General features: G+C 34.4%; 3 protein-coding genes across 5 annotated transcripts in view; all 3 read right to left on the reverse strand.

Moving 5' to 3' along the window:
• Window positions 1-24,912, reverse strand: part of LOC144855787 (uncharacterized) — a 28,152-nt gene extending 3,240 nt beyond the window's left edge. Inside the window, exons 1-44 of the mRNA XM_078713719.1 lie at window positions 24,748-24,912; window positions 24,558-24,630; window positions 24,329-24,439; window positions 23,837-23,961; window positions 23,340-23,523; window positions 22,627-23,052; window positions 22,189-22,314; window positions 21,995-22,077; window positions 21,783-21,894; window positions 21,511-21,656; window positions 21,087-21,360; window positions 20,645-20,742; window positions 20,326-20,565; window positions 19,875-20,115; window positions 19,562-19,762; window positions 19,316-19,425; window positions 19,052-19,142; window positions 18,776-18,913; window positions 18,455-18,601; window positions 18,253-18,312; window positions 17,975-18,129; window positions 17,766-17,859; window positions 17,199-17,341; window positions 16,613-16,784; window positions 16,360-16,457; window positions 15,945-16,148; window positions 15,531-15,752; window positions 15,001-15,124; window positions 14,646-14,911; window positions 14,209-14,531; window positions 13,886-14,054; window positions 13,703-13,766; window positions 13,288-13,512; window positions 12,950-13,192; window positions 12,707-12,806; window positions 12,432-12,588; window positions 12,177-12,286; window positions 11,836-11,978; window positions 11,438-11,608; window positions 11,100-11,195; window positions 10,653-10,887; window positions 10,205-10,231; window positions 8,809-8,972; window positions 8,518-8,655 (exon numbers count right to left, since the gene is read on the reverse strand). Coding sequence (XP_078569845.1) covers window positions 8,539-8,655; window positions 8,809-8,972; window positions 10,205-10,231; window positions 10,653-10,887; window positions 11,100-11,195; window positions 11,438-11,608; window positions 11,836-11,978; window positions 12,177-12,286; window positions 12,432-12,588; window positions 12,707-12,806; window positions 12,950-13,192; window positions 13,288-13,512; window positions 13,703-13,766; window positions 13,886-14,054; window positions 14,209-14,531; window positions 14,646-14,911; window positions 15,001-15,124; window positions 15,531-15,752; window positions 15,945-16,148; window positions 16,360-16,457; window positions 16,613-16,784; window positions 17,199-17,341; window positions 17,766-17,859; window positions 17,975-18,129; window positions 18,253-18,312; window positions 18,455-18,601; window positions 18,776-18,913; window positions 19,052-19,142; window positions 19,316-19,425; window positions 19,562-19,762; window positions 19,875-20,115; window positions 20,326-20,565; window positions 20,645-20,742; window positions 21,087-21,360; window positions 21,511-21,656; window positions 21,783-21,894; window positions 21,995-22,077; window positions 22,189-22,314; window positions 22,627-23,052; window positions 23,340-23,523; window positions 23,837-23,961; window positions 24,329-24,439; window positions 24,558-24,630; window positions 24,748-24,890 — 6,951 coding nt within the window. The 5' untranslated portion in view covers window positions 24,891-24,912 and the 3' untranslated portion in view covers window positions 8,518-8,538. The remainder of the gene's footprint in view (window positions 1-8,517; window positions 8,656-8,808; window positions 8,973-10,204; window positions 10,232-10,652; window positions 10,888-11,099; window positions 11,196-11,437; window positions 11,609-11,835; window positions 11,979-12,176; window positions 12,287-12,431; window positions 12,589-12,706; window positions 12,807-12,949; window positions 13,193-13,287; window positions 13,513-13,702; window positions 13,767-13,885; window positions 14,055-14,208; window positions 14,532-14,645; window positions 14,912-15,000; window positions 15,125-15,530; window positions 15,753-15,944; window positions 16,149-16,359; window positions 16,458-16,612; window positions 16,785-17,198; window positions 17,342-17,765; window positions 17,860-17,974; window positions 18,130-18,252; window positions 18,313-18,454; window positions 18,602-18,775; window positions 18,914-19,051; window positions 19,143-19,315; window positions 19,426-19,561; window positions 19,763-19,874; window positions 20,116-20,325; window positions 20,566-20,644; window positions 20,743-21,086; window positions 21,361-21,510; window positions 21,657-21,782; window positions 21,895-21,994; window positions 22,078-22,188; window positions 22,315-22,626; window positions 23,053-23,339; window positions 23,524-23,836; window positions 23,962-24,328; window positions 24,440-24,557; window positions 24,631-24,747) is intronic.
• On the reverse strand, window positions 893-3,792 carry LOC144855843 (ADP-ribosylation factor 4). The gene is made up of 5 exons (XM_078713788.1): window positions 3,560-3,792; window positions 2,948-3,028; window positions 2,402-2,511; window positions 1,720-1,917; window positions 893-1,313 (listed from the first exon to the last, which is right to left on the reverse strand). The coding sequence occupies exons 1-5, from the start codon at window positions 3,624-3,626 to the stop codon at window positions 1,230-1,232; spliced, it is 540 nt and encodes a 179-aa protein (XP_078569914.1). The 5' UTR covers window positions 3,627-3,792; the 3' UTR covers window positions 893-1,229.
• LOC144855434 (uncharacterized) lies at window positions 4,064-7,517 on the reverse strand. 3 transcript variants are annotated; one of them, XM_078713292.1, is made up of 4 exons: window positions 7,398-7,517; window positions 6,675-6,855; window positions 5,807-6,011; window positions 4,064-5,478 (listed from the first exon to the last, which is right to left on the reverse strand). In XM_078713292.1, exons 2-4 carry the CDS (start codon window positions 6,846-6,848, stop codon window positions 4,898-4,900), a joined length of 960 nt encoding a protein of 319 aa, XP_078569418.1. In that variant the 5' UTR covers window positions 6,849-6,855; window positions 7,398-7,517; the 3' UTR covers window positions 4,064-4,897. The 3 variants fall into 3 exon arrangements, with proteins under 3 accessions (XP_078569418.1, XP_078569419.1, XP_078569420.1); XM_078713293.1 differs by having other exon boundaries at window positions 6,675-6,852; window positions 7,402-7,498; XM_078713294.1 differs by lacking the exon at window positions 7,398-7,517 and adding an exon at window positions 6,937-6,951.
• Window positions 24,913-25,339: the final 427 nt, after the last annotated feature.

Raw genomic sequence — 25,339 nt, forward strand, 5'->3', positions numbered from 1 at the left:
TCCGGAAACAAGTAAGTAAACAAGTAAGTAAACAAGTAAACAAGAAGATTCTATAATTGTTATGTAATTAATATACAGAAAAAAATGTCATCAAGTGACTACATTTGGGGAAAGAACAGTTTAGCGTTATTGAATAAATTGGATAAATAAATAGTAAATACATATACATTATAGAGTAGTTCACAGTTGGTGTCAATAACAGGTTTTATTTTTATCAATACTACTAAATTGTTCAGTAGTGGTTTAAAATCTAAGGGTGACATGTTTTTTTTTCTCAATAAAAGTCTTCAAATTAACAAGTGGTGGGAAATATATAAATTTATATATAAAATGTTGTAAATATTAATATTATTATCAATTTTAGCAATACGTACTATTAGGAATATTAATATTTAATAATTATGTATTAACATACTATTATTTATTATAGAAAGGTTTCTGCATACAAAATTCAAGATAAAATATTTAAAGTGAGCCCTCTATAGACAACAGTCAAAAAGTCTACCAAAAAAAACCCACTAAAAATGAAAGTACAAACTACAATGGTTAAATAATGTGAAAAAAACAATATTTTTTGGAATTTTTTGAATATTAACATTTGCTTTTATTTAAATCGCATCATTATTTCAACATTTACAGAGCGGACATCAATAAAACAGGACAAAATCTTAAATCAATCATGGGCGTGGCTAGGATGCAATCATGGGCGTCGCCAGAATTTTTAAAAGGGGATAAAAATGAAAATCGTGTTTGGGTTTGAGATTCCTGAAAAATGTCATATAATAAATAGCATGCAGAAATTGAATACGCTGTACACGAACATCTTTACATATTTTCTGTATTCTTCCATTCACTTGAATAAGACAAAATATGATATAAGTTTTGAGAACACTATGTTTTGAGAACACTACAGGGCTGTTTCAACCCAACCCATTGTGTAAATTCATCCTTAATATATTCATTACAAATTTTAGCAGATCATCTTGTATTTATTTATATATATATAGAAAAAAGAAAATAAACCCAACCCAAAATAAAAAAAACATCAAGTTAATACAAAAACGGTTGAATAAAAAGACAATGTATTCAAATCATGAAACTATTATAATTGTCTTTTTTCAGTAATATTGTCTTAATATTTCTGTTTTGTGTTGCGTTCTTTTGAGGATAACACTCGATGAGAAGCAAAACATGTGCTTAAACGCTGTCAGCCAAATTTCGGGTCTTCTTTATGTCGCCATTTTGTTTGACAGCCAATCAAGACCTTCGTAAAGTCCGGTGCCGTTTGTTGCACACGCACTTTGGACGTACCACTGAAAAAAAAGAAGACGACTTTAGAAAGTGTTTAAGGTCTCTTAGCTTGGTTTAAGCATACCATCATACAGTACTATATCACTATACCAAAATGGTTGATAGTATAACCTAAATTTCAATTGCCTTGGATTTTATGTACACATAAAATAACCCACACATTTTTGGCAACTTAATACGTCAAATAGTGCATTGTTTTCTGTGCAATTTTCTTTAATTGGGCGTGTTTCTAGGCCAGGTCAACTTGGATTTTACAGATCCCTTGTTTGGCGTACTGCTTTTAGTGAGGTAAGTAGGTCTAAGTAGTCCTATACTATGCACACTATAGCAACATACAGTCTATACTCTACTAAACAATCATTGATATCTCTTTAAAACATGCAAGTTAAACAATAAAAGCAAACATACTTCTCTGCCTTTTAAAGTGGTAAGTCCCAGTCTTTCTGTAATTTCCGATATTGAAAAGGCGTTAGGTAGATCCTGCTTGTTGGCAAATACTAGAACAATTGCGTCTCTTAATTCGTCCTCATTTAGCATCCTTGTTAACTCCTCGTTAGCTTCCTCTATCCTTTCCCTATCGTTGCTATCAACTACAAAAATGAGACCCTGCAAAACAGACAATATTTAGTGAAAGTGTAGTAATAAATAATGATGGCAATACAGTAGGTAATACATACATAAATAGCAAGCACGAATCTGGGGAAGGGATAAATATCTGTAGCCTGACAGCTTCATTCATTCATCAGTGGAAAATCACTTCCATTTATTGTCATTTGCATATAAAATACACATAGAAATTAATTTGTACCCTTTTTGTGGAAAAAATACATCCCCTCCCCCTCCCCCCTCTTCTGTTAAAATGGTGGCTATGGCCTTGAATAGCTTAGTGCATTTCAAACATTTTTTAGTATACTGTAGTAATAGAGAAAATATAGGAGTTGGGATTAACAGAGGTGATGATGGGTGGAAAAAATATAATGGCTACTTTTACTGTAGGTATCGCAAGGCTTCGGCGCATGCTGAAATAAAACTGGGTGTCCCTGCCTTAGATCACATACTGTATTTCTCTAATAGTGCATTAAAATCTTACTTGTGTATTTTGAAAGTAATGCCTCCAGAGTGGTCGAATTTTATCCTGACCGCCGACGTCCCATACAGTGAAACTTATATTCTTGTATTCTACGGTTTCAACATTGAATCCTGAATGATGGAAGAAAAAATGATTAAAATAAAAATACCCATATTGGAAGAATAAGAAATACAGTATTATAAATTATTATACATGGTTATGAGTAGGGGAAGGCACTCCAAGTAAAGCAACACACTACCATTGATTGATTCTTTATTTTTCACACAAAATTCCTAAAAATACAGTATATCAAAAGAAGAATAAATAAAGTGTGAAAAACATGATAACCACAAGTAAAGCTTTTAATCTGTGGCACCCTTAACTTAAAATGGCACCCTTAACTTAAAATAGCACCCTTAACTTAAAATGGCACCCTTAACTTTAAAGTGATTAGCACACCAAAAGATAGTCAGTCAGTGGTAGTACTTGTTTGTGTCTGAAGGATAGGGTAATGGGACAAAAAAGTCAACTAATTTTAACAACTCCTTGATAAAATAAAATACTTGCCAATTGTTGGAATGGTGGTGACAATTTCTCCAAGTTTCAGTTTGTAAAGGATTGTTGTTTTTCCAGCTGCATCAAGTCCAACTTAAAATAAAAATTATAATATTAAATTTAATATTTGATGCTTTTATATAAATACAGCTTTATTCATTCATTGTCAGTTGTTCGCTGTATAAAAAGTATCTTATACTGTCCAGAATGTATTTTTAAAAATATATATATAGTATTTAATTATTTACAGAACTGTAGAAAATGCAGTAGTGGTTTTCGCAACAACCACCTTTCTAAAAAACCATATAGGCCTAGGCTAGGCCTAAATTATTAGGAAAATAGGTCGGATCCATACTAAAAGTAAAAACAATCCCCCTCCCTCTCTACTTACTAGCTAGGCCTACTGGCCGTGGCCTATTTACTATAATGAAAATAATAATAGGCCTAGTTGTTCCTCTGACTGATATTACAACAAAAATATTGATCCTATGCCAGAGTTTAAAACCCACGCCGTATCACCCTTTCTACCCGCCTCCTACAACGGCTTTCTCACCGTAAAAATTCCAATTACACCCTGGCCTAGCTAGCCTAAACAGGTAACGTAACAGCCTACGATTTACTTACCCATCAATATTCTCATTTGTTTTTTGCCAAATAGCCGATTAAATAAACCTGAAACGGTTAACCCCATGTTGATATTTATTAGTTAGAGTTGATATACAATCTTCAAAAAACGCTAATAATGGTTTATTCCTGTACAATATACAATATAAACACTTATTCAATCCTCTCTGCCACGTCAGTCAAGCCAAGTTGGCGTTCACCACACATCAACGACACACAAAAACCGGCCGGGTGTCACACCGTTAATTTTCCTGTTCGCTCGAGTTTTCCGAAAGAAGAGTGTGGTATTTTTTTCTAAAGAATTACGTCACAAGTACTGAAGATGACGTCATAATTTAAAATCATGAAAATGGCTTTTAAAACATAATTTCAGTACAAAATATATCGATAGAGAAAATCAAATAGATTTTTAGCGTAATTTCATGTTGAAGCCGAATAAAAAAAAAGAAAATTTAAAATTTCTTTTATATACCTTCCAAGAAAAAAGACACAGGAAACAAACCATACTAACAAAACAAATATTTATTGTCCGTAGACACTCCCACAGGGCCACACCCCTATCAAGGTTTATTTACTACCATTAAGAGATATAAATAATATTTCAATGCTACCATTACAACACATATACCTAACCCTCTCATTTGGGACTGTCTAATTCCTACCTCAATCTCAAATTACTATAGGCCCTATTGCATAAGACATATCACATGCGCATTGCATCTATATGTAATACACACATATATGGAATTGAGGGAGACTGCTTACAATATACAGTCTATTATAAGGTACAAGATCTGTTAATAAACAAATACATAAAAATGGTGGGCTTTTTTACCGAGTATGAGATACAATATTTCTTACTGCATTTTTTGTTTTAAAGTACTGTATACAATCTAAAGGTAATAGCAAACCTAAGCAGTACCACTCATTAAAGGGACGGTTTGTTCGGTCCTCAAGCTGTCCCCTTAATAGAATTACAAACTAAGTCACTATTGCATCTATACTACATTGCATAGAATAAAATTAATCAACCTCAAATTATTAATTAAAGCTGCTTCTAATTTATATAATTAAGAAATCTGTACTTATTAGTTATCTATTACTTTTTAAAAACAAATTAATAAAAAAGGTGGTTAAAACATTCTCAACAAATTCAAAGTACTGTTATTGATTATTTATGATCAGAATAATTGTAAAATAATCAAAACCATTCAGGCTACTTTTTTTTTTACTGCAGTATTCATTTTACTGGAGTAACACATCAGGAATCAAGTACTATGGCCAGAATAGACAGTAAAGTGAAGTAGAATATTTCAAATTGTTTACACAATTATTTTTTTACAGAAGGACACATGAGAATAATGCAAATGTTATGAGCCATGTGACATACTCATTAGCATTACTTGCACCTGTGTCATCTTTAACTTCACAAAGTTGCAAGGCTCCTTTGGACACACAAGTATTTTCTACGTCAGTTGTAATAACCGACACAGAATAAGGATGATTTTCAGCGTACAGGCACGGCCCACATGTGCTATTGTCCTTGCAGTATTCTTGTGGCGTACACCAACCGTACACCCCGATAAAGTAGTGCCCGGCATAAAATTCATCGTCGTCGGGATGAAGATAAACGCTACGTCTTTCGATAGAGGCTAGTTTCCAAGCATGGTCTTTGATGGTTGGGTTGACGATGGAGCGCGAGACTAACAACTCCGGCCAAGCGTAACTGGTAGGACATTTTTCTGGGTCAATACAGTTCTCTAATTTCACCTCAATATATTGACATGTTGTGGGAACACAGAATCGATAATATGTATAAGCGTATGCAGAAATTAACGCATTTTTTTCCCCGTCTAATTCGATTTCATCACTTGGGTGTTCAGTTTCCACAGACTGAACCTGCAACGTGAACTTTGCATCTATAAAATAAAAAAAAGTATATAAAACTAATGTTATTTTTGATAAGTGAGAATTCTAAAATGCCTTACTGTAAACTTATACATCTTAAATTAACATTTAACAATATTGATGCTGCTTTTTTTTTTTTGTGAATATCTTTGGATATTTTTATGGATAATTTTTGTGTGCTTAGAAACGTTGTATTAAGCTCTATATAAGATTTTTGGTTGAACACAACTTTGTCAGAGCAACAACGCCCCTTTTCTACTTATTTCTCACCAACAGGTGTAGAGTATCGTCAACATAGCGCCCTCTAGATAATTCAAACTTAATACAGTCAATCATTACCTGTGAATCCAGTAGGTACATCTGTCCCACAGTAGGCATGGGTACCGATATAGAAGGTACCAATGGAAAACTCTGGATCCCAACTGGAAATGGTCAGGCTCTCTGACCCCCAGTTATACGAAGTCCATGCCAAACTTGTTTCATCCGGAAATTTGGTGTTGCCGCGGGACACATACAAATTTGGTTCTCCTTCTAGAACATCGACCTATATAAAAATGGTTAAATAAAATGTTTAAACTATTATTTATATTATAAAAATATACCACATTATATAATGACCTTTTCATGAAAAAACATGCTCAAAGGTGCTTATCATTTTACATAGTATTAAATGTATATTTCTTAAATTTCATTTAGACTCTTGTTGTTGAAGAAATTTAAAGCTGGGTGAAATGAAAGTAGTCAGCCATAATAACAGGCAAGGACAATTATATTGTTAGATATAATGCATGAATAGCAGGCCATAATAAAACATAACAATATGAATAGAGATATGCATGAAACAGCAACTTGATTATATTTTTTGAATCAGTATTTTGGAGTTGTTTTTTTGTTCGATAACTTCACAATAAAAAAGTTTAAAGAGATCAAGGGCATATGCTTCTGTTAACAAGAAAAATACTTTTATAGAAAACTATACTGCTTCCTCAATCAAATCCATGTAATTTTGTTAGAAAATATCAAAATTGCTGTATAAATGATTTTGCATAATTGCCTGTTTTATTGAATTTTATATATATAATAATAATATAGAGATAGTGAATAGTAATACTGTAGTGAATTAAAATTTGATGAAAAATTATTTAACTTGATTTTATTATTCTCTTGAAAATAATGCATTCAATTTATAAAACAGAAAAAAACGTACATTTATCCGTAGATCCTTGCAAGGGTCTGTGACTTCTACAGAGTAGTAAGTATAGTGATTGCATGGTATGGTTTGTGGAGCTGTCATGGTGCCCAGGGTAAGAGGAATGTGTGTACCTCCAAAAGCCTCACAGACTAGGCAGAAGAACACCATTAATTTGCAGACTATATCCATACTGCTTCTGAAATAAATAAAAAATCGGATTAAAGAAGCACAGACAATTTAGGTTTAAATTCCAAAAGATGAGATGAAGATGACGTACCACTGATAGAAGATGATGATAGGTCTACTAACTAGTATAATTAATAGTAATAATTAATTAATACTTAATAATTAGTATCGCAACAGAGACGGTGACCTATATATTTAACTGCACCAAGTTGGTGTAAAATAGAATTATATTTATAAGGAAATAAATTATTTATCAGAACAGATTGTAATCTGACCTACCTATGCTAAGTAATAGTAATATAAACATTCCTGTTCGCTATTCATTGATAAAACCATTGTATTGTAGGGTAATCCCCTATTGTGACGTTCGCTGGCCTGGACGACGATCCTAGCTGCAAATTAAAATAATATATCCAGCCTAGCTAGCTAGCCTAGGCTTGAGGCCTGCTAACTACAAAGGTACAGTACATCATTTCATCATGCCATGACCAGGTGCTAATAATGATTATAATTAATATTATTTACCATTGTAAAACGATATAATGTACATACCTACGGAGCCGCTTCTGTTTTTTGTCGCACGTTTCTTGAAAAACTTTCTTCTGTCGCTGAAGATACAAACTAAATGACGTAAGCCGGCTGCATATTACACCACGTGCGCGGCATCGTTCTTTGATCTCCAACTGTGTACAGGTCATTGACCTACATTCCTGGTTCCCTGGTACGTTGTATTGCGCGCGCATAAAATGATGTAGTAAATTGGAAACAAACTTTATTTTATACGTTTCAAATATAATAAAACTTATATCTCTGGATATAAAATTGATTTTTATATTTTATTAATTCGGCAGTTCACTGATTTAAACTTTTGAAAAAACACTGTTTTTTATTAATCTAAATAAATTTCTATATATTATAAACTTTACAAAATTAGAGTAAAATGAGATTTTATTATCTTCATATCACTACATTCATTTGTTTTTAATTTACTTCATTTCATAGGAAATCTCATCAAACTGATTATTATGTATAATTTGTATTTGATCATATTCATTTATTGTTAATGTTATGTTACAGAAATATAAAATGTCATCATCATGATTACAAACAGCCCTATATAATTCATTTAATTTAACAAAAACATAGCTATACACCATGATAAAAATAATATACAATACTATTACTATGGTTGGAAAATGTTATGAAAGACAAAATAAAATAATTTTAATGAATTTATTTACAATTTATTTGTGTAATTAGGTATAAAAATGTGTCTTGAAAATAATATATTATTTGTTTTTTTAAAGAAATAAGAGAAAACTGGTTCTGTCATTCTCATCGTAAAAATACTCAATGTTCACACCAACAGTGGGACTTATGAATAAATTGACACAATTAAGGTATAGATAGGTCAGGTGACTAAAAATAATAGGTAGATTCATAGATGAAGGGGCGGGGAGGAGGTGAGAAGGGAGGGAGGAGGGGAAGAAGGGGGAAGAAGGGGAGGAGAGATACAGATGTCTTCTAGACAATTCTCGTCCTTTAGATGGACGGGTTCCTTTCTGATGTAGCTGAGATAGACACTTATACAACACCCTGCATGGACATCAAACAATGGTTAACTTAAAATAAGCTAACATAGTTTTTCGCCGACTTGGCTATTCATTAGTACCTTCAAACATCCTTTTTCTTTCTACTTTTTCTGGTACTGTTGTTCCCAGGCCTGTAGCTGCATTATGGTCTGATGGTGGTCAGGCTGTAGTGTGGTTAATAACTGCTCCGCAATTCGGTTCCTTAGCTTGCTTCCAACCTGTAAAAGAAGAGGAAAACTTAAAACTGTCGCGCCTGGAGTGGACAACACCAAAAAGGTCATGGAGACCTACGCCCTACTTTATCTTTGATTCTTGACAGGGGCAGGTGGGAAGAATTCTTTCACATTATTTCCAAACCTGATTCAACTTACAGTTTGAGGTCTCTGTGTGGCCCGAGTGTTGTCTTTATTCTGCGAGGACCAAGGGTCAGGGGTGATTGACCTTTGTTGGTAGTTGGGTGGAAAGTTGTTGGTTGGGTGTGGGCTTGGTGAAGGCTTGCCTCTTGACCGCTTGTCCGAGGATTTTGATTGCATGGCTGAAGAAAAAATATCAAGAAATAATAAAAAATGACCTATATTGCAACAACACTATATATACTATACTAGTCATATCTACAAGATGTGTTCATTTAGGCCCTGTACAAGCTCACTGCAGGCACACACACTAGCCTCTTGTTTAGGTAGATAAAAATCAACTATTTATGATCAATCAATCAACCAATAAATTTTAAGCAAGACATATAACATAATGATCACAGCAAAAAAATCCACAAAACCAGTGAATAATACAGTAGAAGCTTGAAAGAGAACTAAATATATGTTATGATTGATACAATGATGTAACAGTGAATAAGTTAATGCCATGTGAGGTGCAGAATAGATAGCTAAATGATGGTGAATTTTAACACGATAATGTCATCTCTAAAGCTCTGTCTACACTATAAAACTAAACAAAAAAATGTGCTGTGCCCAAATATGGTATTGATATAACATCCTCATGTCTATATATGGCCACATCACATTTGTTTTGTAACATAAAGTTTGATAGTGTAGACAGAGCTTAAAGGTACTGATGGTACCAGAATTTCTCTGAGGCACAACTATTTAAAATCCAACAATGTTCATATTTTTTTTCTCTCATGCCTAGACACCAGTTGAATCACCTTGTTTAGAATCATTAATATATACAACACCACCACAGTATAAATATAACAACATATATTGTATTACAAAAAGAATAACACATAATGCCATTATTTTGACAAAGGACACCCCTTGAAAGAAAATGGAACAGCTTAGGCAAACCAACCAATCAGCTTTCACACAGAGATCATGTTCACATTTTCCTTTTAATTCTAAAAATGTATTTACATAATATTTGACTAAACAATACTCAAAAAATGTCCAAAAGTTTGAATAAAAATTTTATAGGCCTAACGTTCCGATAATGGCATAAATGCGTCACTCTTTAAAGTTAGAATATCATGAAATAGACATTTAGTATGTAAGGTATTAGTAAATATTAATACAGTTTTCAAACAAAATCTATCAAAATTACTACTGAAAATAAATGAATGAAGAATGGTTAGTTTACACCTGACAACTGTTGTCATGGTTATGACTGTTTACATTGTAACTATGCAGAGAATACAATTTGTTTTTGAGCGTTCAAGAAACAAACATAATGCATGACAGTTGGTAGGTATATTTGGGTAAAACACTTTGAAATGATGAGTTTAACAACACCCTTGTTAGTGAGTATACTTACGGGGTAACTTTGCTGAATTCATAAAGCCTGGATCAGGGTTTAAAAAGATAACATTTAAAATAAAAATACATGCATTTATTTCATGCTCCAATTTTAATAGGCTATTCTAGAATTTATTTTGGTAAAATTAACGAATTATTCTTTTTATTTTATTTCATGCAGTAAGAAAAAAAAAGCTTAACTAATTCATGCATATAATAATGTTTAATAATAATTAATTATATAAATACGAATTTATGATTAGGTATAATCATTATCTAATTTATAACATCTTTATTTGCATGATTTGCTTAAATTTCAAAGATGGTTAAAAGAGTGCTTGAATTGAGTACTTAATTTAAATGAAGAGGTTTAAATTTACTGTTAATTTCAGCACAACTGAAGATAATTGAGTTTCTGAACAGTACTGAATGATTATAAAACTTTATAAGTGTTATATTTTACTTACTCATGGACGTGTATGGTCTGCTAATATCTTGTTCATAGTCGTACACTTGGGTTTGAAGCTCGTCCACTCTAGAGAACGCGTCCAACTTCAATGTCCTTTCGTGTTCCAATTGATGTCGCATCTGGTTGACATCTCTCTTGGACTTCTCCTGATACATCTGGTTCAGTCTCATACTCCTTGTAAAGTCGTCTGTCAGTGCTTTTAACTTCTCTTCTTTCACTTCTGCTTCATAAATCTTTACACGGAAATAAACAAGATTTATGAAGTCTTTAAGAAAAAATACTTTTACTATTTAACGTTTCTCAAAAACAAAATACTACTCTGTCACACGACATTGTGTCCATACTAAAAAGTAGTATGTATTGAAAGTTTAAATTTCAACACCAGAGTCCACCTTTACGCTGAAGACAGCAGAAGCAAATTAAAGTTGAGTTTAAAATAACTTACCAATTTTGACATGTTTGCAGCTTTTGCAACCTCCAGTTGTTTCGCATTCCTGGCGTCTTGCTCTTCTTTGTGCTTCTTCTCTTTCTTTATCTGCAACTGTTAAAATAAAAATAGAAATAAAAGCATAAACAACACGCAACAAAATAAAGTTCTTACTTTGTTGGTAAATGAAAGGCAAAAGGCACTCACGCCCATTAAAAAGAGGATATCAAAAGAAGCTTTGAAATTCTTTTTTCTCTCCCCCTAATTTGGAATAGTTCCAAAATATCTTCCGAGATGGATCTCATGAAATGTGGATTCTTCAAACAAGGCAGTTGAAAAAACATTTAAAACATTACTTCTCTATCAATTTGTTTCTGAATCGTTTCACGGTCTTTCTCAGATGTACTGAGAGCCTTCTTCAAAGAAACAAGCTGTTGTCTTAGGAGGATCACTTCCTCTTCTGCCATCAATTTGATCTCCAAGTAATCTCTCTTGCACTGGTTTGCTTCTCCCTTTAATCCAGCAATCTATGAGCCAATAAATTACAAGAATGATTGTTTAAAGTGTTCACATAGTTAGCTCTCTTTTTAAATTAAAATGGTTAAAAATCAAGATGAGAAGCAGACACTGAAAAGCAAAGTTGTGATAGCTTACTAAAACAACCACAATAAATATGCCCAGATTTGTGTTGTTTCATAATCTTTCAAAGTAGGCAATGGCAATATCCAACTTGTAATTCAAACATATTACTAACCTCCTTCATATATTTAGATCTCATCTTAGTAAGCCTCCAGCCATTGACAGCTCTCAGCTTACGAAGCATTTTCTTCAACTGGTCGTTTTCATGACGCATCATACGCAACTCTTCTGCCTTCGTCAACTTATGTTGCAACACATCTAAAAAGTAACAAAGTATTTTATTATACTATAAACTAAAGAAAAAAATAATAACATTTTGATACATAAATATGTTCGACCCAATACATTGGTTCTTAAGAAATAGGAACACCTCCAAATGGTCGTGCGCAAGGGCAGCCTTAATACAGTCTTCTAAGCACTGATCTATTGATTATACAGTGAAGATCTGAAACTTACCGTCTGCTTTGACGTTATCATGCTTGATGGTTTTCAGTTTGCTCATCGCCATAACTGCTTCTCTTCGAACCTCACCAACTGTTGTGAACACCTGGTCATACAGGTGGGTCCTATTGAAATCAGAAACAAAGATACAAGTGTTATGCAAATTAGGAAACTAAATCCAGTGACATTCGACAAAAAGATACTGGAGCATTGTGGGATTGGCAGACAATCATCATTGCTCCATTCGGCAAAGTTGATACAGGTCCCTACCTGAATTCGTCCAGCTTTTCTTTAAGTCCAAACGCAACTGTGAACAAGTTATGAACGAGGGCGTTATATTCGTCCTGAATACGTCGTCGCAGCTCCCGTTCCTTCTCAGAAGATTCTTCTCGCATTTCAGCTATCTTAGCCCGTAGTGAAGTCACTTCTGTTTTTCAATACAAACAAATTTTAATGATAAACATCAAAGACACAAGACATATTATGACTAAAAGCACTCATACATATTATTTAGAAACTAATAAAATAAAATTAAAAAGTTTTACCAAGTATAAGGTCATGGCTTTTATCAGCCAACTTGCATTGCACGTCAACTAGAGTAGACTCACTAAGTCCAGACGCTGATTCTACTGCATGTTTGATTTCCTAGGTTCAAGAACATAAACAAAAGATGCTTTGATGATTCACAAGATTGCGCAAAATAGCAAATGCTGGAACCGAGTTTTAAATTGCTGCTTCTAAATTTATATTTTGAAAAATGTTAACAATTATGTTTAATGAGGGCGTACCTGTTCCCGTTTGTAGATAACCTGATGCTGTTGACGAAGAATGTTCTCGTAAAACATTGAGTAGTTGTCGTAATTACTCCGTTCTCTCGTCATTACCATGGAAGCAAGTTGAGACAGGGCGCTGTTGAGGTTGTCGGCTGATATCACAAACTCTTCTCCTTTTCTCTGACTGCTGCTAAGCAGGAGTCTGGTGAAATCTTCAGCAATGTGGGGCTGAGAAATTGTTAGCCTTTGATTAATTACCTGAAAATTCAAACATAATATTTACAATATAAAGAATCATTTTAAATAGAAATTAAAAAGTTATATATAAATGTTATAAACCAAGTATATCTTACTGGTTTCTTCCATAAGTCTATAGGTAAATTCCCTTCTTCACGCCCTCGTTCAGCAACTACCAACGCATGTTCCCGAGCTACTTTTCGTCTTAGTTCATAGACCATATGGTTCTCAAAGTTGTCAAGAAGCTTAACGAGCTGTTTAGCACGAATTTCCATAGCAGAAGCGCCTTTAGGTGTAACAATGGGCTCATTGTCAGACACCAGTCCATCATAGTTCTCTGCCTAATTAAAACAAAAATAAAACTGACAGTATCTAGATGGAACTTATGGTGCTTATAAACAAGTTCTTAGAGTGGAATATTGTAGATAGTAACACGTTTAAATGACATTCTTATGCCCCTGGAGTCATGTCATGTTCTTGGTAGCCAGGCTGTTAATTTTCTATCCAAGAATATAGTAGTATTAGTTTTACCTGACCATATTTTCTTGCAATGCTTTTAATAGTTGGATACAGGATATCCGTCTTGTACATTTTACTGCAAGAAAAAGAAATAGTTTTTGTAAACCAATTTACATATTTTACTACGGTAATACAAATACTGTATATTACAATAAAAATAAAAGTAAAGAATTAAAGATTGATTGATCTTATTACCAAAATTGTCTGTAAACCCTTGCTGATCCAACAGTCTCCACATGTAGCTTTCTTCTTCCCCATTCTTCTTTAAATACTTCCAGTCTCTTCCAAAGCAACAGAAAGTTCCTCAACAAGGCGTATGCCTCCATTGGTTGAGTGGTACGTGAAAGAGGCCCTTTGTTTTGGTCTGTAAAATAAAATGAAGACTTAATTGATACCTATTACATAATTGATACCTATACCTAATTATGTCATACAAGTAGTGTTTTACTCAATACACAATCAACCAAAAAACAATACTGTATCAATTAGTTATTGATTTTAAAAGATCAGACACTTACATTTCTCTTTCTCCATTTCATACTCTTCATCTTTCTTGGCACTTGTCGGTCTGGATGTCGGTCTACTGATTACCGCACTCCGGGGACGAGAGCGTGATTGCTTCGTTGGTCCTGCAAGATTTTCATCCTCAGAATCACTGTCATCAGCCACCATGCTGATGTCTTCGTGACCACTCTGCAATACATCTTCCATCAGGAGAGATACACCCAGTATCTCTCCATTAGAAACATGTCGATCTACATCTTTGAGACTTGCCAAACACAGCTGCATCTGACTCTTTATCTGGTGCCACTGCCAAAACTGAAGAGGAAAAGGACCTCCTCTGAAATACAAATCATCAATATAAAATGTATAGAATAGACATTAAACACAAAAAAAAAATCATGTATCACTAAAACAAGTTTGAAATTTTTTTTTCTTAAAATGACAGACTGACCTTCCAAGAAATGACCTCCAAGGAAATAAGACTTTAGCCTCCGCATCTCTAGGCTCCATTGGTTCAGGCACTGGAAGGTACATGCTGTTGACAGTTGGTAGCTGTATGTTGCTTAGGTTAGGCAATGCTGAGTAGATATTGTCTGTGACACTTTTGTATCCTGTCATATTAGACGTTGAGAGGAAAGTGTCACGTAAAGAATGTCGAATACTTGTCTCGAACTCCAAAAACATTACTGCTTTTCGTAAAGCTAAGAAATCTGCAACCTAAGCAAAGAAAAAAAAGTATATATTATAGTATATATAATCAGTATTTTAGGCCTAATTAAAAAAAATAACATATTCTTCTCTCGTACCATGGATGGATTCTTGGGGTCTTCTAAATTGTTGATTTGTTTCTGAATCTCGCGTAGCTCAGCTGAGATACCTTCTGTACCACCCCAGTCGGCTGACACAAACTCTAGCCTTTGAGAGCCAAGTCTATACAAATAAAGATGTGCAATTTGCTGTTTAATTGGATTTTAAAAGGTAATGATTAAAGACACATTTATTGAGTGAAAACCTTTTCAGTGTAAAGACAAAGGAACTAAGGCCTCTTGCATGTGCACATCTAGCATGTCACTCACTTTGCATGTGAACTTTCAAGTTTTGCATGTGCACATCTAGCATATCACTCACTTTGCATGTAAACTTTCAAGTTTTGTATGTGCACATCTAGCATATTACTCACTTTGCATGTGAACTTTCAAGTTTTGCATGTGCACATCTAGCATATCACTCACTTTGCATGTGAACTTTTAAGTTTAGCATGTGCACATCTAGCATATCACTCACCTTGCATGTGAACTTTCAAGTTTTGCATGTGCACATCTAGCATATCACTCACCTTGCATGTGAACTCCCAAGTTTTGCATGTGCACACAGATATTGAAGAATATCATGAAGTGAAGCCACAATCTTGAGAGTTAGCAGTAACCCGTTGTTGCAAGAGACTTCATCCAGGTTCTTAAACATTAGTAGAACTTCTGAGTGATGTGGTAGAAACCAGATATTCAAAACAGTAGTGCCATCTGATGACAGGAGACGTCTTGGTCTTCGTTTCAATGTCCTGTAATACAAATAATACTGTATTAATAGGCTACTGGGACTGTAGATGAAAGCAAGAGACATGATACCTGTCATCTAAGGTAGTCGGAAGTCATTGGGTTTTTGTCTATGCTCTGACAAATTATCGTTTTTTATTTATTTTTAGTTGAACTGTTTATTACGTAATCTATTTTGAAATTTCAAATGTTCATACCTTGGATCTTCTAACAAGCCTTCTTTGTCATCGAGTTTGGTTTTCTTTTCTCCCGGCATTCCAACCATAAAATGCGAATTCCGCAGACTTGGAAATCCATCTAGTAAATCTTCAATTGTATTCAAGTATGCAATGATTTGACCCCGCATGGAATACTGAGATATTCTCCGCAGAAATCGCTGACAAAAACCACCAATCAGTGTCCTGAAAGACAATGGTGGAATTGTAGTTATACATGTTGCCTACGAAGTCTAAATACTGTAGATTTGTGATAATATTACCATCTCCCTGGTATTACAGTCCTACTAGAGCAGTACAGAAAAACAATTATATACAGTATGTAGCTTGGTGTTAGCCTATAAAATACTGATTCTATAAGCTTGCTTGCTTAATTCAAGATAAATTAAAAGATTACCTTTTCAGTTTCTCAACTTCCTCTTGGTTTTTAAGTACCGTACCCATTGAAGACTTCTTGTTCAGATAATTGTTCAACATAACATCACGAGAAGGAGCCTAAAAAAAAAGAGAAATAACAATTATTGGTTTAAACAATAAACGAAAAAGTATTGGCTGTTCAATAAAAGTAAAGAATAGGACTTTAAGTATATCTCATAAATTTCCCTACGATGCATGCCATGTTTTATGATTCATTTTGCTCTGATATTTACCTTTTCCAGCTGTAATGACACAAAAGCCTCTGGTGATCTCTTTCCCCTTCCAATGCTTGTCTTTAGTTTAGCTGCATACATGACAGACTGTGTCACACCCATCACTGATGTATTTGGCACCTTAGGGACTTTCAAGGAAATCTTTTCATTTTTTTCCTCTGGCTCTGTTTCACTGGTGGTAACAACATTTGTACAAATATCAATGTGCTATCAATATGGTACAGTATAGTAGCAAGGCAATCTAACAACAGGATGCTGAGCTCCAGAGATCAAAGGGTTTATCTGTGGCTGCGACACGATCAGTTCCACACCCCATAACAGACACCGCGCACCATGAAGAACATGCACATAGTACAGTACTGTTGGTATTTGTCGCATCCAACCATAAGATCAAAGGACTGTTACGAGTTCTCATCTTGACAAGGCAAGCACAGTGTCCTCTTGTTAAATTACCTTGGTAGTAGCATGGTTTTACATTTTTTACAATTGAATACAGTTTTAATTTCAAGTTGTCTTTCGGTGGAGCAAAACGCATACAATAGGCAGTGTTTTTGCAATATATACCGTAATCGTAAATGCTACTTACGTTTTTGGGTTGTCTTGCAAAAGTGCCTCTCTGAAGTAAGAGCAAACGCTAGCCTGTTGCACAGCACACAAGAGGGCGTTCTTGTGCGCAACCTGAACTGCTAACACAGTCTGTAAGCTTTCCATACCACTGCCTCGAAGTACCTAACAACCAGAATAAAAAATAGATCATTACTTAAGATCTGTCTACACTATCAAACTAGTTTGACAAAAAACTGTGTTGTGCCCAAAAATGGTAGTGATATACCCAAATATGGTAGTGACATGACATCATCATGTCCATATATGGGCATATCACATTTTTTTGTCACAAATTTGATAGTGTAGACAGAGTTTAACACAAGCAACAGTTAATATTATGTAAATAACTAAAGAAATATAGAACAATCAGTTTTAAAAATATCTATCAATTAAAGTAGGAACTACAGATATTTAAACTTCTTAAGCTCTGTCTACGCTATCAAACTAGTTTGACAAAAAAAGTGTGATGTGCCCAAATATGGTAGTGATATGACATCATCATGTCCATATATGGGCACATCACATGTTTTTGTCACATAAATTTTACCTTCAAGTAGCCCTCTCTTGTTCTAAAACTGAAGGAACCAACATGTTTTTCATCAAGTTCATGAATTGCTAGAAATAGTTTTGCAGGAGTATATCTAGTAAAAAATAAACAACATACAATAAAGGTATCCAAGTACTTTATAGTTGGAATATTTTAATAATTCTTTTTTCATGATTCTGCAAAATTAGGTTTGAGTGAACATATTATACCTGTCAAGATTGGAGTCATCCTCTTGTAAAGCAGTGATAAACAGCGGTGGCGGTTGGTCCGCATTGTCTTTGAAGTTTGCAAACTCAAACTGGACGCATCTCAAGAACATGTGACAATCATCAAAACCAAGCTCAGTTGCATGTTGACGATAAAGCTGTAGAGGGCAGCAAGAAGATACCATTTTCACGATTTACTGAAGTATTTGTTTTTGGTAAACATTGATCTATAACTACTGTACACTTTAAAGACTCCTCAGTAATTGAGAATTAATACTTACATTGGATAAAACCTCGGTTTCAAACGACGCATCCATCAAACGAAATCGCAATGTAATTGTCTACAAAAAGAAAAATATAAATCTATTATAACCTTATGTTACTTCTTTCTTTAAATTACGTTCATCAACCTTAACAGGATTTTTGAATTCTAGGATTTGGAAAAGAAGATGAAAGATCAATAAAGACAATTGTAAGGTTTACCTCGAGTAAGCGGCTCCACACTTTCAGAATATCTTGCTGTTTTTCTTTCTGACTTCTTCTACCTGCTGTAGCCTCTATCGCATTCAGCATCGACTGACCCATTTCACACATAAACAACGGATCCTCTGCAAACACATCTGAGAACACCTGTAAGAATGAAAACAATTACAGTACATATAAATGACAGTGTACTGGTACTTTTTTAAGCTCCTAGGCCTACCATATATCAATCACACTGTCTCTGTGGGTGGGTTCAAGACTGCCTGATATTAATTCAGAGTGATGTGGTATATGCAAACATTTGAACAAAACTGTACGAACATCTCGTTGTATTTGATTGGTGAAGCTGGTGCCAATTGGTTCTAATGTTTCCCATTCTTTGTTGGCAATTTCTAGCAATCTCTTCTCCATGTAGATTTGTTCAGTGACTGTCTTTGGCATATGAGCGTTTGTTAGCTCCTAAAAAATTAATAAATACCATTATTAGTGTCATTTAAAGAAGATTATTTTTTACAAAAAAAATGTACAACTGCACAATAGAAATAGATATCAAGAAAAGACTTAGAATGGTAAGTAATAATAATAAAATATACCTACATTGTATGCATACTTGAGAGCTGTTGGAAGCCTACTTGCCAATGCCAAGGAGGGATGAAATTCCAGAAGATATACATGACTAAGTGCTGGCCTAGAAAGGAATAAGTTGACATTTTCATTTTTTCATAGTTTTTTAAGCATAACCCATTCTGAGAACTTTTGTTGCATGTCTTTTACATACAGCTAGAAATAAATGCTTTGAGTTGAGTTCAGTAACATAAATGAATGCTTGAAAATAATCAAAGGTTTTATTGCAAGAGTTACCTGCTAAGATTAATAGCAACTGGTTGTTTTGGTATGATACGATGGGGTAGTCCAAATTCAGTATCACCGTCTCTACACACACGTTGAATATATTCTCTCTGATCTTGAATCTAGAAGATAGAAAAGTAGATTATATCATTCCACTGCCCAGATACGAGAGGCTAGGCTAGTAAATACCAACCCTATAAAAAACTTGATAAAGGCCTTCATATTCTCTCTGTTTTACTTCATTTAGGCCTACTGTACCTGTTTGTCCAGAATAGACTTGATAAGTTTGCAGTTAAGCCTTAACACTATTGTCTCCATTCGGTAATTGCTGATGAAATAATTTGATGAGAAGTCCAAGCGAGGGCGTCTGTACATGATGTCGGTGATAGTTTGGGCCAAGGCTCGCTTCTCATGCATGTCAAATACATGGTGGTAGGCTTCCAGATAGCAGTCTAGGAGCTAACAAAAAGAAGTGATAACATTAACATAAAAATAACCTAACATGAGATAACAAAAAGTAGCAAAACATACATAAATATATTTATAAAGAAAAACTACAAATAGATAATACCTGTCTCTTGTTTTCAAGATATTCAGCTTCGTTCGTCCAAAGGTCAAGCAAAACTGCAAACCGGTCAATTTGTAGATGACCGTAGCTAGGTAGATCAACTCCGCCTGAAGCTGCTAATACGGCATGTTTGACCCTTAACCTATGAGTCCTTGGGAGCCCAACTCCATTTTCTTTTAGTCTTCGTTCTCGATCTTTCTCCAAATAGTGAGTAGCTACCAATAACAGGTCATGTTCTAGATTTCTGTATACACATATAAAAAAAAACATATTACGGTCTGGTGGTGATGTCACCCATCCTCATAAAAAAAAGTGGCAGGTTCAAACCTCATCTTAATCAATTTTATATCCATTGGAAGAAAATATTTTATAGGTGATCAGATTCTTTTAGCACATTATTCATTTAATGTAAATATTATTAGTTATATAATATAAATAATTGCGAAATACTTACTTAAGATCGTCGACTGCAACATCATATATAACATAGTACCCTCTCTGATCCTGTACATGTACTCTGCCTTCATCAATGCTATAGTAATCATCATGATTTTCGATTTCGGAAAATTCCATGAAAGCACTTTCTTGCACCTTAAAATCTGCTGGAGTATAATGTAAGTAGCCATGGTTACCAATTCCAATACTCCCTCCAATCATACCTCCATCTGTGGTAGACACACGGTGATTCTGTTGGCTGAAACATAACCATCAATGGTTATACTTATTCCTATCACTATCTACATCTTAGCTTTCAGAATTTTAATATTTATTACCTGGACCTCTTTTGTTGTCCAGCCTCCAGTGATAGTCCACCATCATTAATGGTCAAAGTTCTTTCCACAGACCTGAAGTAATTCAATACACTCAAACACTGCAAAGAAAAGAATAAATGACACAATTAGCAGAAGAACAGACAGAATTTTCTAAGAGAATGCTATGAACATAAGTCAACTAGTATACACTTAAAACTTCATACAGTATATGTTATAGTCTTGATTCTAAAGATATGTCTACACTATCAAACTTTATGTGACAAAAACCTGTGCCCATATATGGACATAATGTCACTGTCACTATGCTATCACTACCATATTTAAGCATATCACTATCATATTTGGGCACATCACACTTTCTTGTCAAACAGACAGAGCTTAAGACTGTAATGGCTTAATTTAAAAACTATGAAGATAAACAACAAAAATAATAGTGTCTCACTGTTCTTTTAAGATCCCGTATCCGTAGGTGTCTAAGGTTCAGGAGAGACAGGTAGCCACCCTGTAGAGAGGTTGGATTTTGGCTTCCACTATCATCATCGTCTAGGCCTAGCATCTGCATTGCACTCTGATAGTTGAAATCACCATCGTCATCACCATTCCGTCTATTTGATGAGGATAATGCCGAGGATCTTGAAGATCGACCAGCAAAGTTGACATTGTCTGTTTCTTTTTCGTCAAACTCGGTTACTGTATAATCAACTTCTTTACTGGAACTAAAAAAACACCAAAATTTGCATTATAGATAATATAATAATTGTCTTTTGTAGAGTGTAATTTTTCTCTAAAGCGCTACCACCACAATGCTTGAACTACTGTAGGTAGAAATTACATCATAAAGTTTGATAGTGTACATAGATCTTTACCCATCATATAGTTTGTGACTGCAGTAGATCTTTCTCCATATTGCATTTGTGTTTTTGCTAGTGCGGTGTGATGTTACAGACACAGGGTTGCATTCTGGGGTATCTTTCACAACTGCTGCGTGACTTTTCAATGCTTCTTGAACTTTCTACATAAAAAAAAAGGCAAGAACATTCTAATTCACTTCAATTTAGAAAATAGTCAAATCTAACTAACCAACAACCCTCCCTAAATGTTCTCAATTCTTCTTAAATAATAATGCAAGTTTACTAACCACTGAATCAGAAATTGAAAGAAACTTTGTTTGGGCTTTCAGAAGTTCATCAATGTTGTTTTTCTGACGAAGTTTAGTCATGTTTCTTTCTTGTATAGGTTCCTTTGTTGGCCTGAAACAAACAAAAGTACAGAATAATTGAAATAATGTATTTGTCTGGCCTTCGTACTTATTGCCTGTAAAAATATATCTTGTATAAATAGTTGCCATACTTAAGTTTAACAAATGACAACCAGTTTGCTTCTTTCTTCAAAGAATGTGAGGACATATCAGCACCCCAAGATTCCTGTCCGATCTGAAATTACAAAAAACAATACTATAATAATACTCTCACAATTTAATAGATTGTAAAGATTTTATTTAAATAAAATATATGAATGCGAGAGAGTTGTTTATCTTAACCTACCTCAAATTTATCGTAAGTGGGGTAAGTGTTTTGTTTTTCTTGTTTAGCAAAGATAGTCTTGAATCTGCGATTGACGTGAGTAATCAACTCCATCTCATCAGAAGTGCTGTTAATGGAATTCAAATCCTAAAGAAAGAAAATATATGTTTAATAGGAAAGAGATGGAAGTTCACCTTTATATACAGTTACTTTAACACATGGTTTCGATGTTGGAACGGATCCCTGGACTTACTGTAGATAAGATCACAGGAAACACTAAAGTATAGGCCTAAAGCTCTGTCTACACTATCAAAACTTGATGTGACAAAAAAATGTGATGTGCCCATATATAGACATGATGATGTCATGTAACTACTACATTTGGTAATATCACTACCAAATTTGGGCACATCCCAATGTGTAGACAGAGCTTTAGGTAGGAAAGAGCTTAAATCCTACCATATTAATGCCATAGCAGGTGCACAAGAACTCCAACATGGGTTTTATTGCTGTGAAATCACACTCATGAAAAGGAAGCCTCAATGTGGTTCCGTCAGATGCTGGGCCTCCCCCTGCTGCAGCAGCTGTAGCAATCCCAGCTGCTGTGGGCGGGACTGTGTTTGTCCCTGCTATGAATGATGCCGGTGGGGGTGAGTTCGGCACAGTCATTGAACTTCCAGAGGTCGGCCGGCCTAAGACAGATGCCGGGTTTGATAGACCAGGAGATCGCCTTGTAGCAGAATCAAACCATTTCGATTTAACTTCCAAAACTGAGGTAGAAATTTTGTTTTCATCTTTATCTTGTTTCTCTAGGCTTTGTTCGATGTCTCGTGGGACTGGTGGTATAGTGTCATGCTTGTGCGCAGAAGGAATGTATTCAAGTACCTGTTAAAATAAAGTGAAATATTCTATAATCCAGTAACAAAATTAAAACTAAATTTTTTTTTAAAATATATCTGCTGATAAGCTAATTAATCAAGTAAATAAAACTCAATTGTCTGTAATTTGAACATCCTAACTAACTCTGTCTTCTTTGAGACACCTCTATTCAGAGGACACTTTACCAATACGGCTAAGCCCAACAGGACACCTATTACACTTAGTTGAGTCCAGAAGGTGTCCCCTGTTCTACTAGCCACAAATATTTAATCATCTTGAAGGAAGTAGCGTACCTTTAAGTATGAATTGATGGTCTTTGTAGCGTGGAAATGGCCGGTAAGCCATCTTGTATAAATCATCATATCTTCTAAGTTGATAGCATTCTTTGCTGTACCTTTACCCAACAAATGAGACTCATGAGCTACGTGCAGTCGTCTGGCACGAGCAATTGCGTCATTGTACTCGGACATTATGTGCCTGAAATGAATTCACAATATAAACTCTTAAGCTATTATAAGGTATAATAATAATGCAAGTCAAGGAATGGGTTCTATAGTCTTTTTTTGCACTTGACCTCTGACCAATGTACATGATAACCAGCTATGGTGTTTGTACTTCATACAGATACAGAAGGTTGCAGAGTCTGGGATTTCTCAAAACATCTTTTAAATTGTCTTCTAAATATACAATAACAACAACATATCAATACATATATCCATTGGCGATTATGCTCAAATGAGGTTCTGCACAGTATAGGAAGATGATATGATCTATACAACTGTGTACTTACTCTAATCTTTTCTGGTAAATTGGAAACAAAGACTCCAAGACACGAGTGTGCTCACAGAAACGTTTCCATCGTAGCATGTGCATATGCTTACACTGCACTAACTGTTGAATTCTATCACAGTAGAACTATATGAAAAAAATAGCACAAGAGCCGTAAGAAAATTGATTGGATAGTATTGATAGAAAAATTGATAAAAAAGTGAGGATTGTCCCATATGTTGTAGATTCCTATTTACCAAAGTTTCTAGGTTTGGGTATGTATTTCTACCATGGCCGTAGCCACCAGTACGGTTGGTAAGGTTTCAACCTGATAACTTTATCACAGAGGTCTTAGACAACCCAGTGGCTTGTACAGAGATTGTTCCGTTTTTTGTGAAAACTGTGCCACTTTATTTGTTTGTGGCTACATCACTTTCTTGTTTTTATTTGTCTTTTTAGTCTAGCCCCTCTCACCCCTACCCATCAAATCTATAAAAGCAGTTATGGTGCTTACCTGGTGTAATATAAGTGGAAGACTTTCATCAGTATACTCCAGTTTAGTACAATTATCCAATTCATCTTGCATGACACTGGCTTGCACAACCAAAGGTTTACCTTCACTCACCTAAGAAAAAAAAGATCAAACACAATGATGGTAATCAAGAAAAAGAATAAATTTGTAGATGTTTGGTTGGAATCCGTTTGGCTTTTGTTTATAGTTTATGATATAAGCATTTTCCTACCTCCATTGCTCTTTTAATCGTCATCTCTCTTTGTTTCCGAAAGTGTTCAACACTTTGTGGCAGTGGCACCGAGCTATGAAAAAAAAAACAGTACAGTATATGGTACATCACAAAATAACTTTTAATAAAAATTTTGCTTTTTTTAAAAAAATGAATAAAAACGCTCATGACACATATTAAATATATTTACCTTGCCACTCGTGACGATGGTCCAAATGCTTCATTTTCTTCAATGTCGTTTTTCAAGTCCGTCAATTCATTATGAAGTTCATCTTCGATGTTCTTAATTCTGTCGCTTCCACCGACTTGATATAAATCAGTGATAGACACCATAGCTGACGCTAATAACTATTCATTCTAAAAAAAATATATTAATTTAAAACAATAATAAAGATCTGTTAGTTTTACAATAACTTTTATCAACTTAATTTCAGTTTAAAAAAATTAAATTTAAAGCCTTGGAATCTCAAATCCTATTTGAATTATTTTCTTTATCTTACAATGTATAACATAATAAAAAAGCAAGGCCTAACTAAGCCCTGAGGCCTGGGACCACTCTGAAGGCCCCGGGCCGTTGTACTACTTTCACCACCAAAACAAAAACAAGGCAGCCTGGCCGACTTGCTTAACTGTCAACTAAGTCCGAAACTAAGCCATTCGGTAATTGATTTGGATTTCACTAAAAATAAAACTCATTAATTTACTCAAATACGAACCATCTTTTACTGGTTTATATTGCAATATTTTACGCTGTATATCTTCGGAAAAAAAATGAAGACTCG

The sequence above is a fragment of the Antedon bifida genome, chromosome 11, assembly GCF_963402885.1.
Source record: "Antedon bifida chromosome 11, ecAntBifi1.1, whole genome shotgun sequence".
In the NCBI taxonomy this organism is placed as follows: Eukaryota; Metazoa; Echinodermata; class Crinoidea; order Comatulida; family Antedonidae; genus Antedon; species Antedon bifida.

Excerpts from the sequence above, each read along its gene's own strand:
- LOC144855434 (XM_078713292.1), bottom strand. The coding sequence starts at position 6,848 with ATGGATATAGTCTGCAAATTAATGGTGTTCTTCTGCCTAGTCTGTGAG. Across the intron at positions 6,012-6,674 it reads GCAAGGATCTACGGATAAAT|GTCGATGTTCTAGAAGGAGA; the intron begins GTACGTTTTTTT and ends ATTTTTATATAG. Across the intron at positions 5,479-5,806 it reads TGTACCTACTGGATTCACAG|ATGCAAAGTTCACGTTGCAG; the intron begins GTAATGATTGAC and ends TTTATTTTATAG.
- LOC144855843 (XM_078713788.1), bottom strand. The coding sequence starts at position 3,626 with ATGGGGTTAACCGTTTCAGGTTTATTTAATCGGCTATTTGGCAAAAAA. Across the intron at positions 3,029-3,559 it reads ACAAATGAGAATATTGATGG|TTGGACTTGATGCAGCTGGA; the intron begins GTAAGTAAATCG and ends TTTTATTTTAAG. Across the intron at positions 1,918-2,401 it reads ATTACTTTCAAAATACACAA|GGTCTCATTTTTGTAGTTGA; the intron begins GTAAGATTTTAA and ends TCTGTTTTGCAG.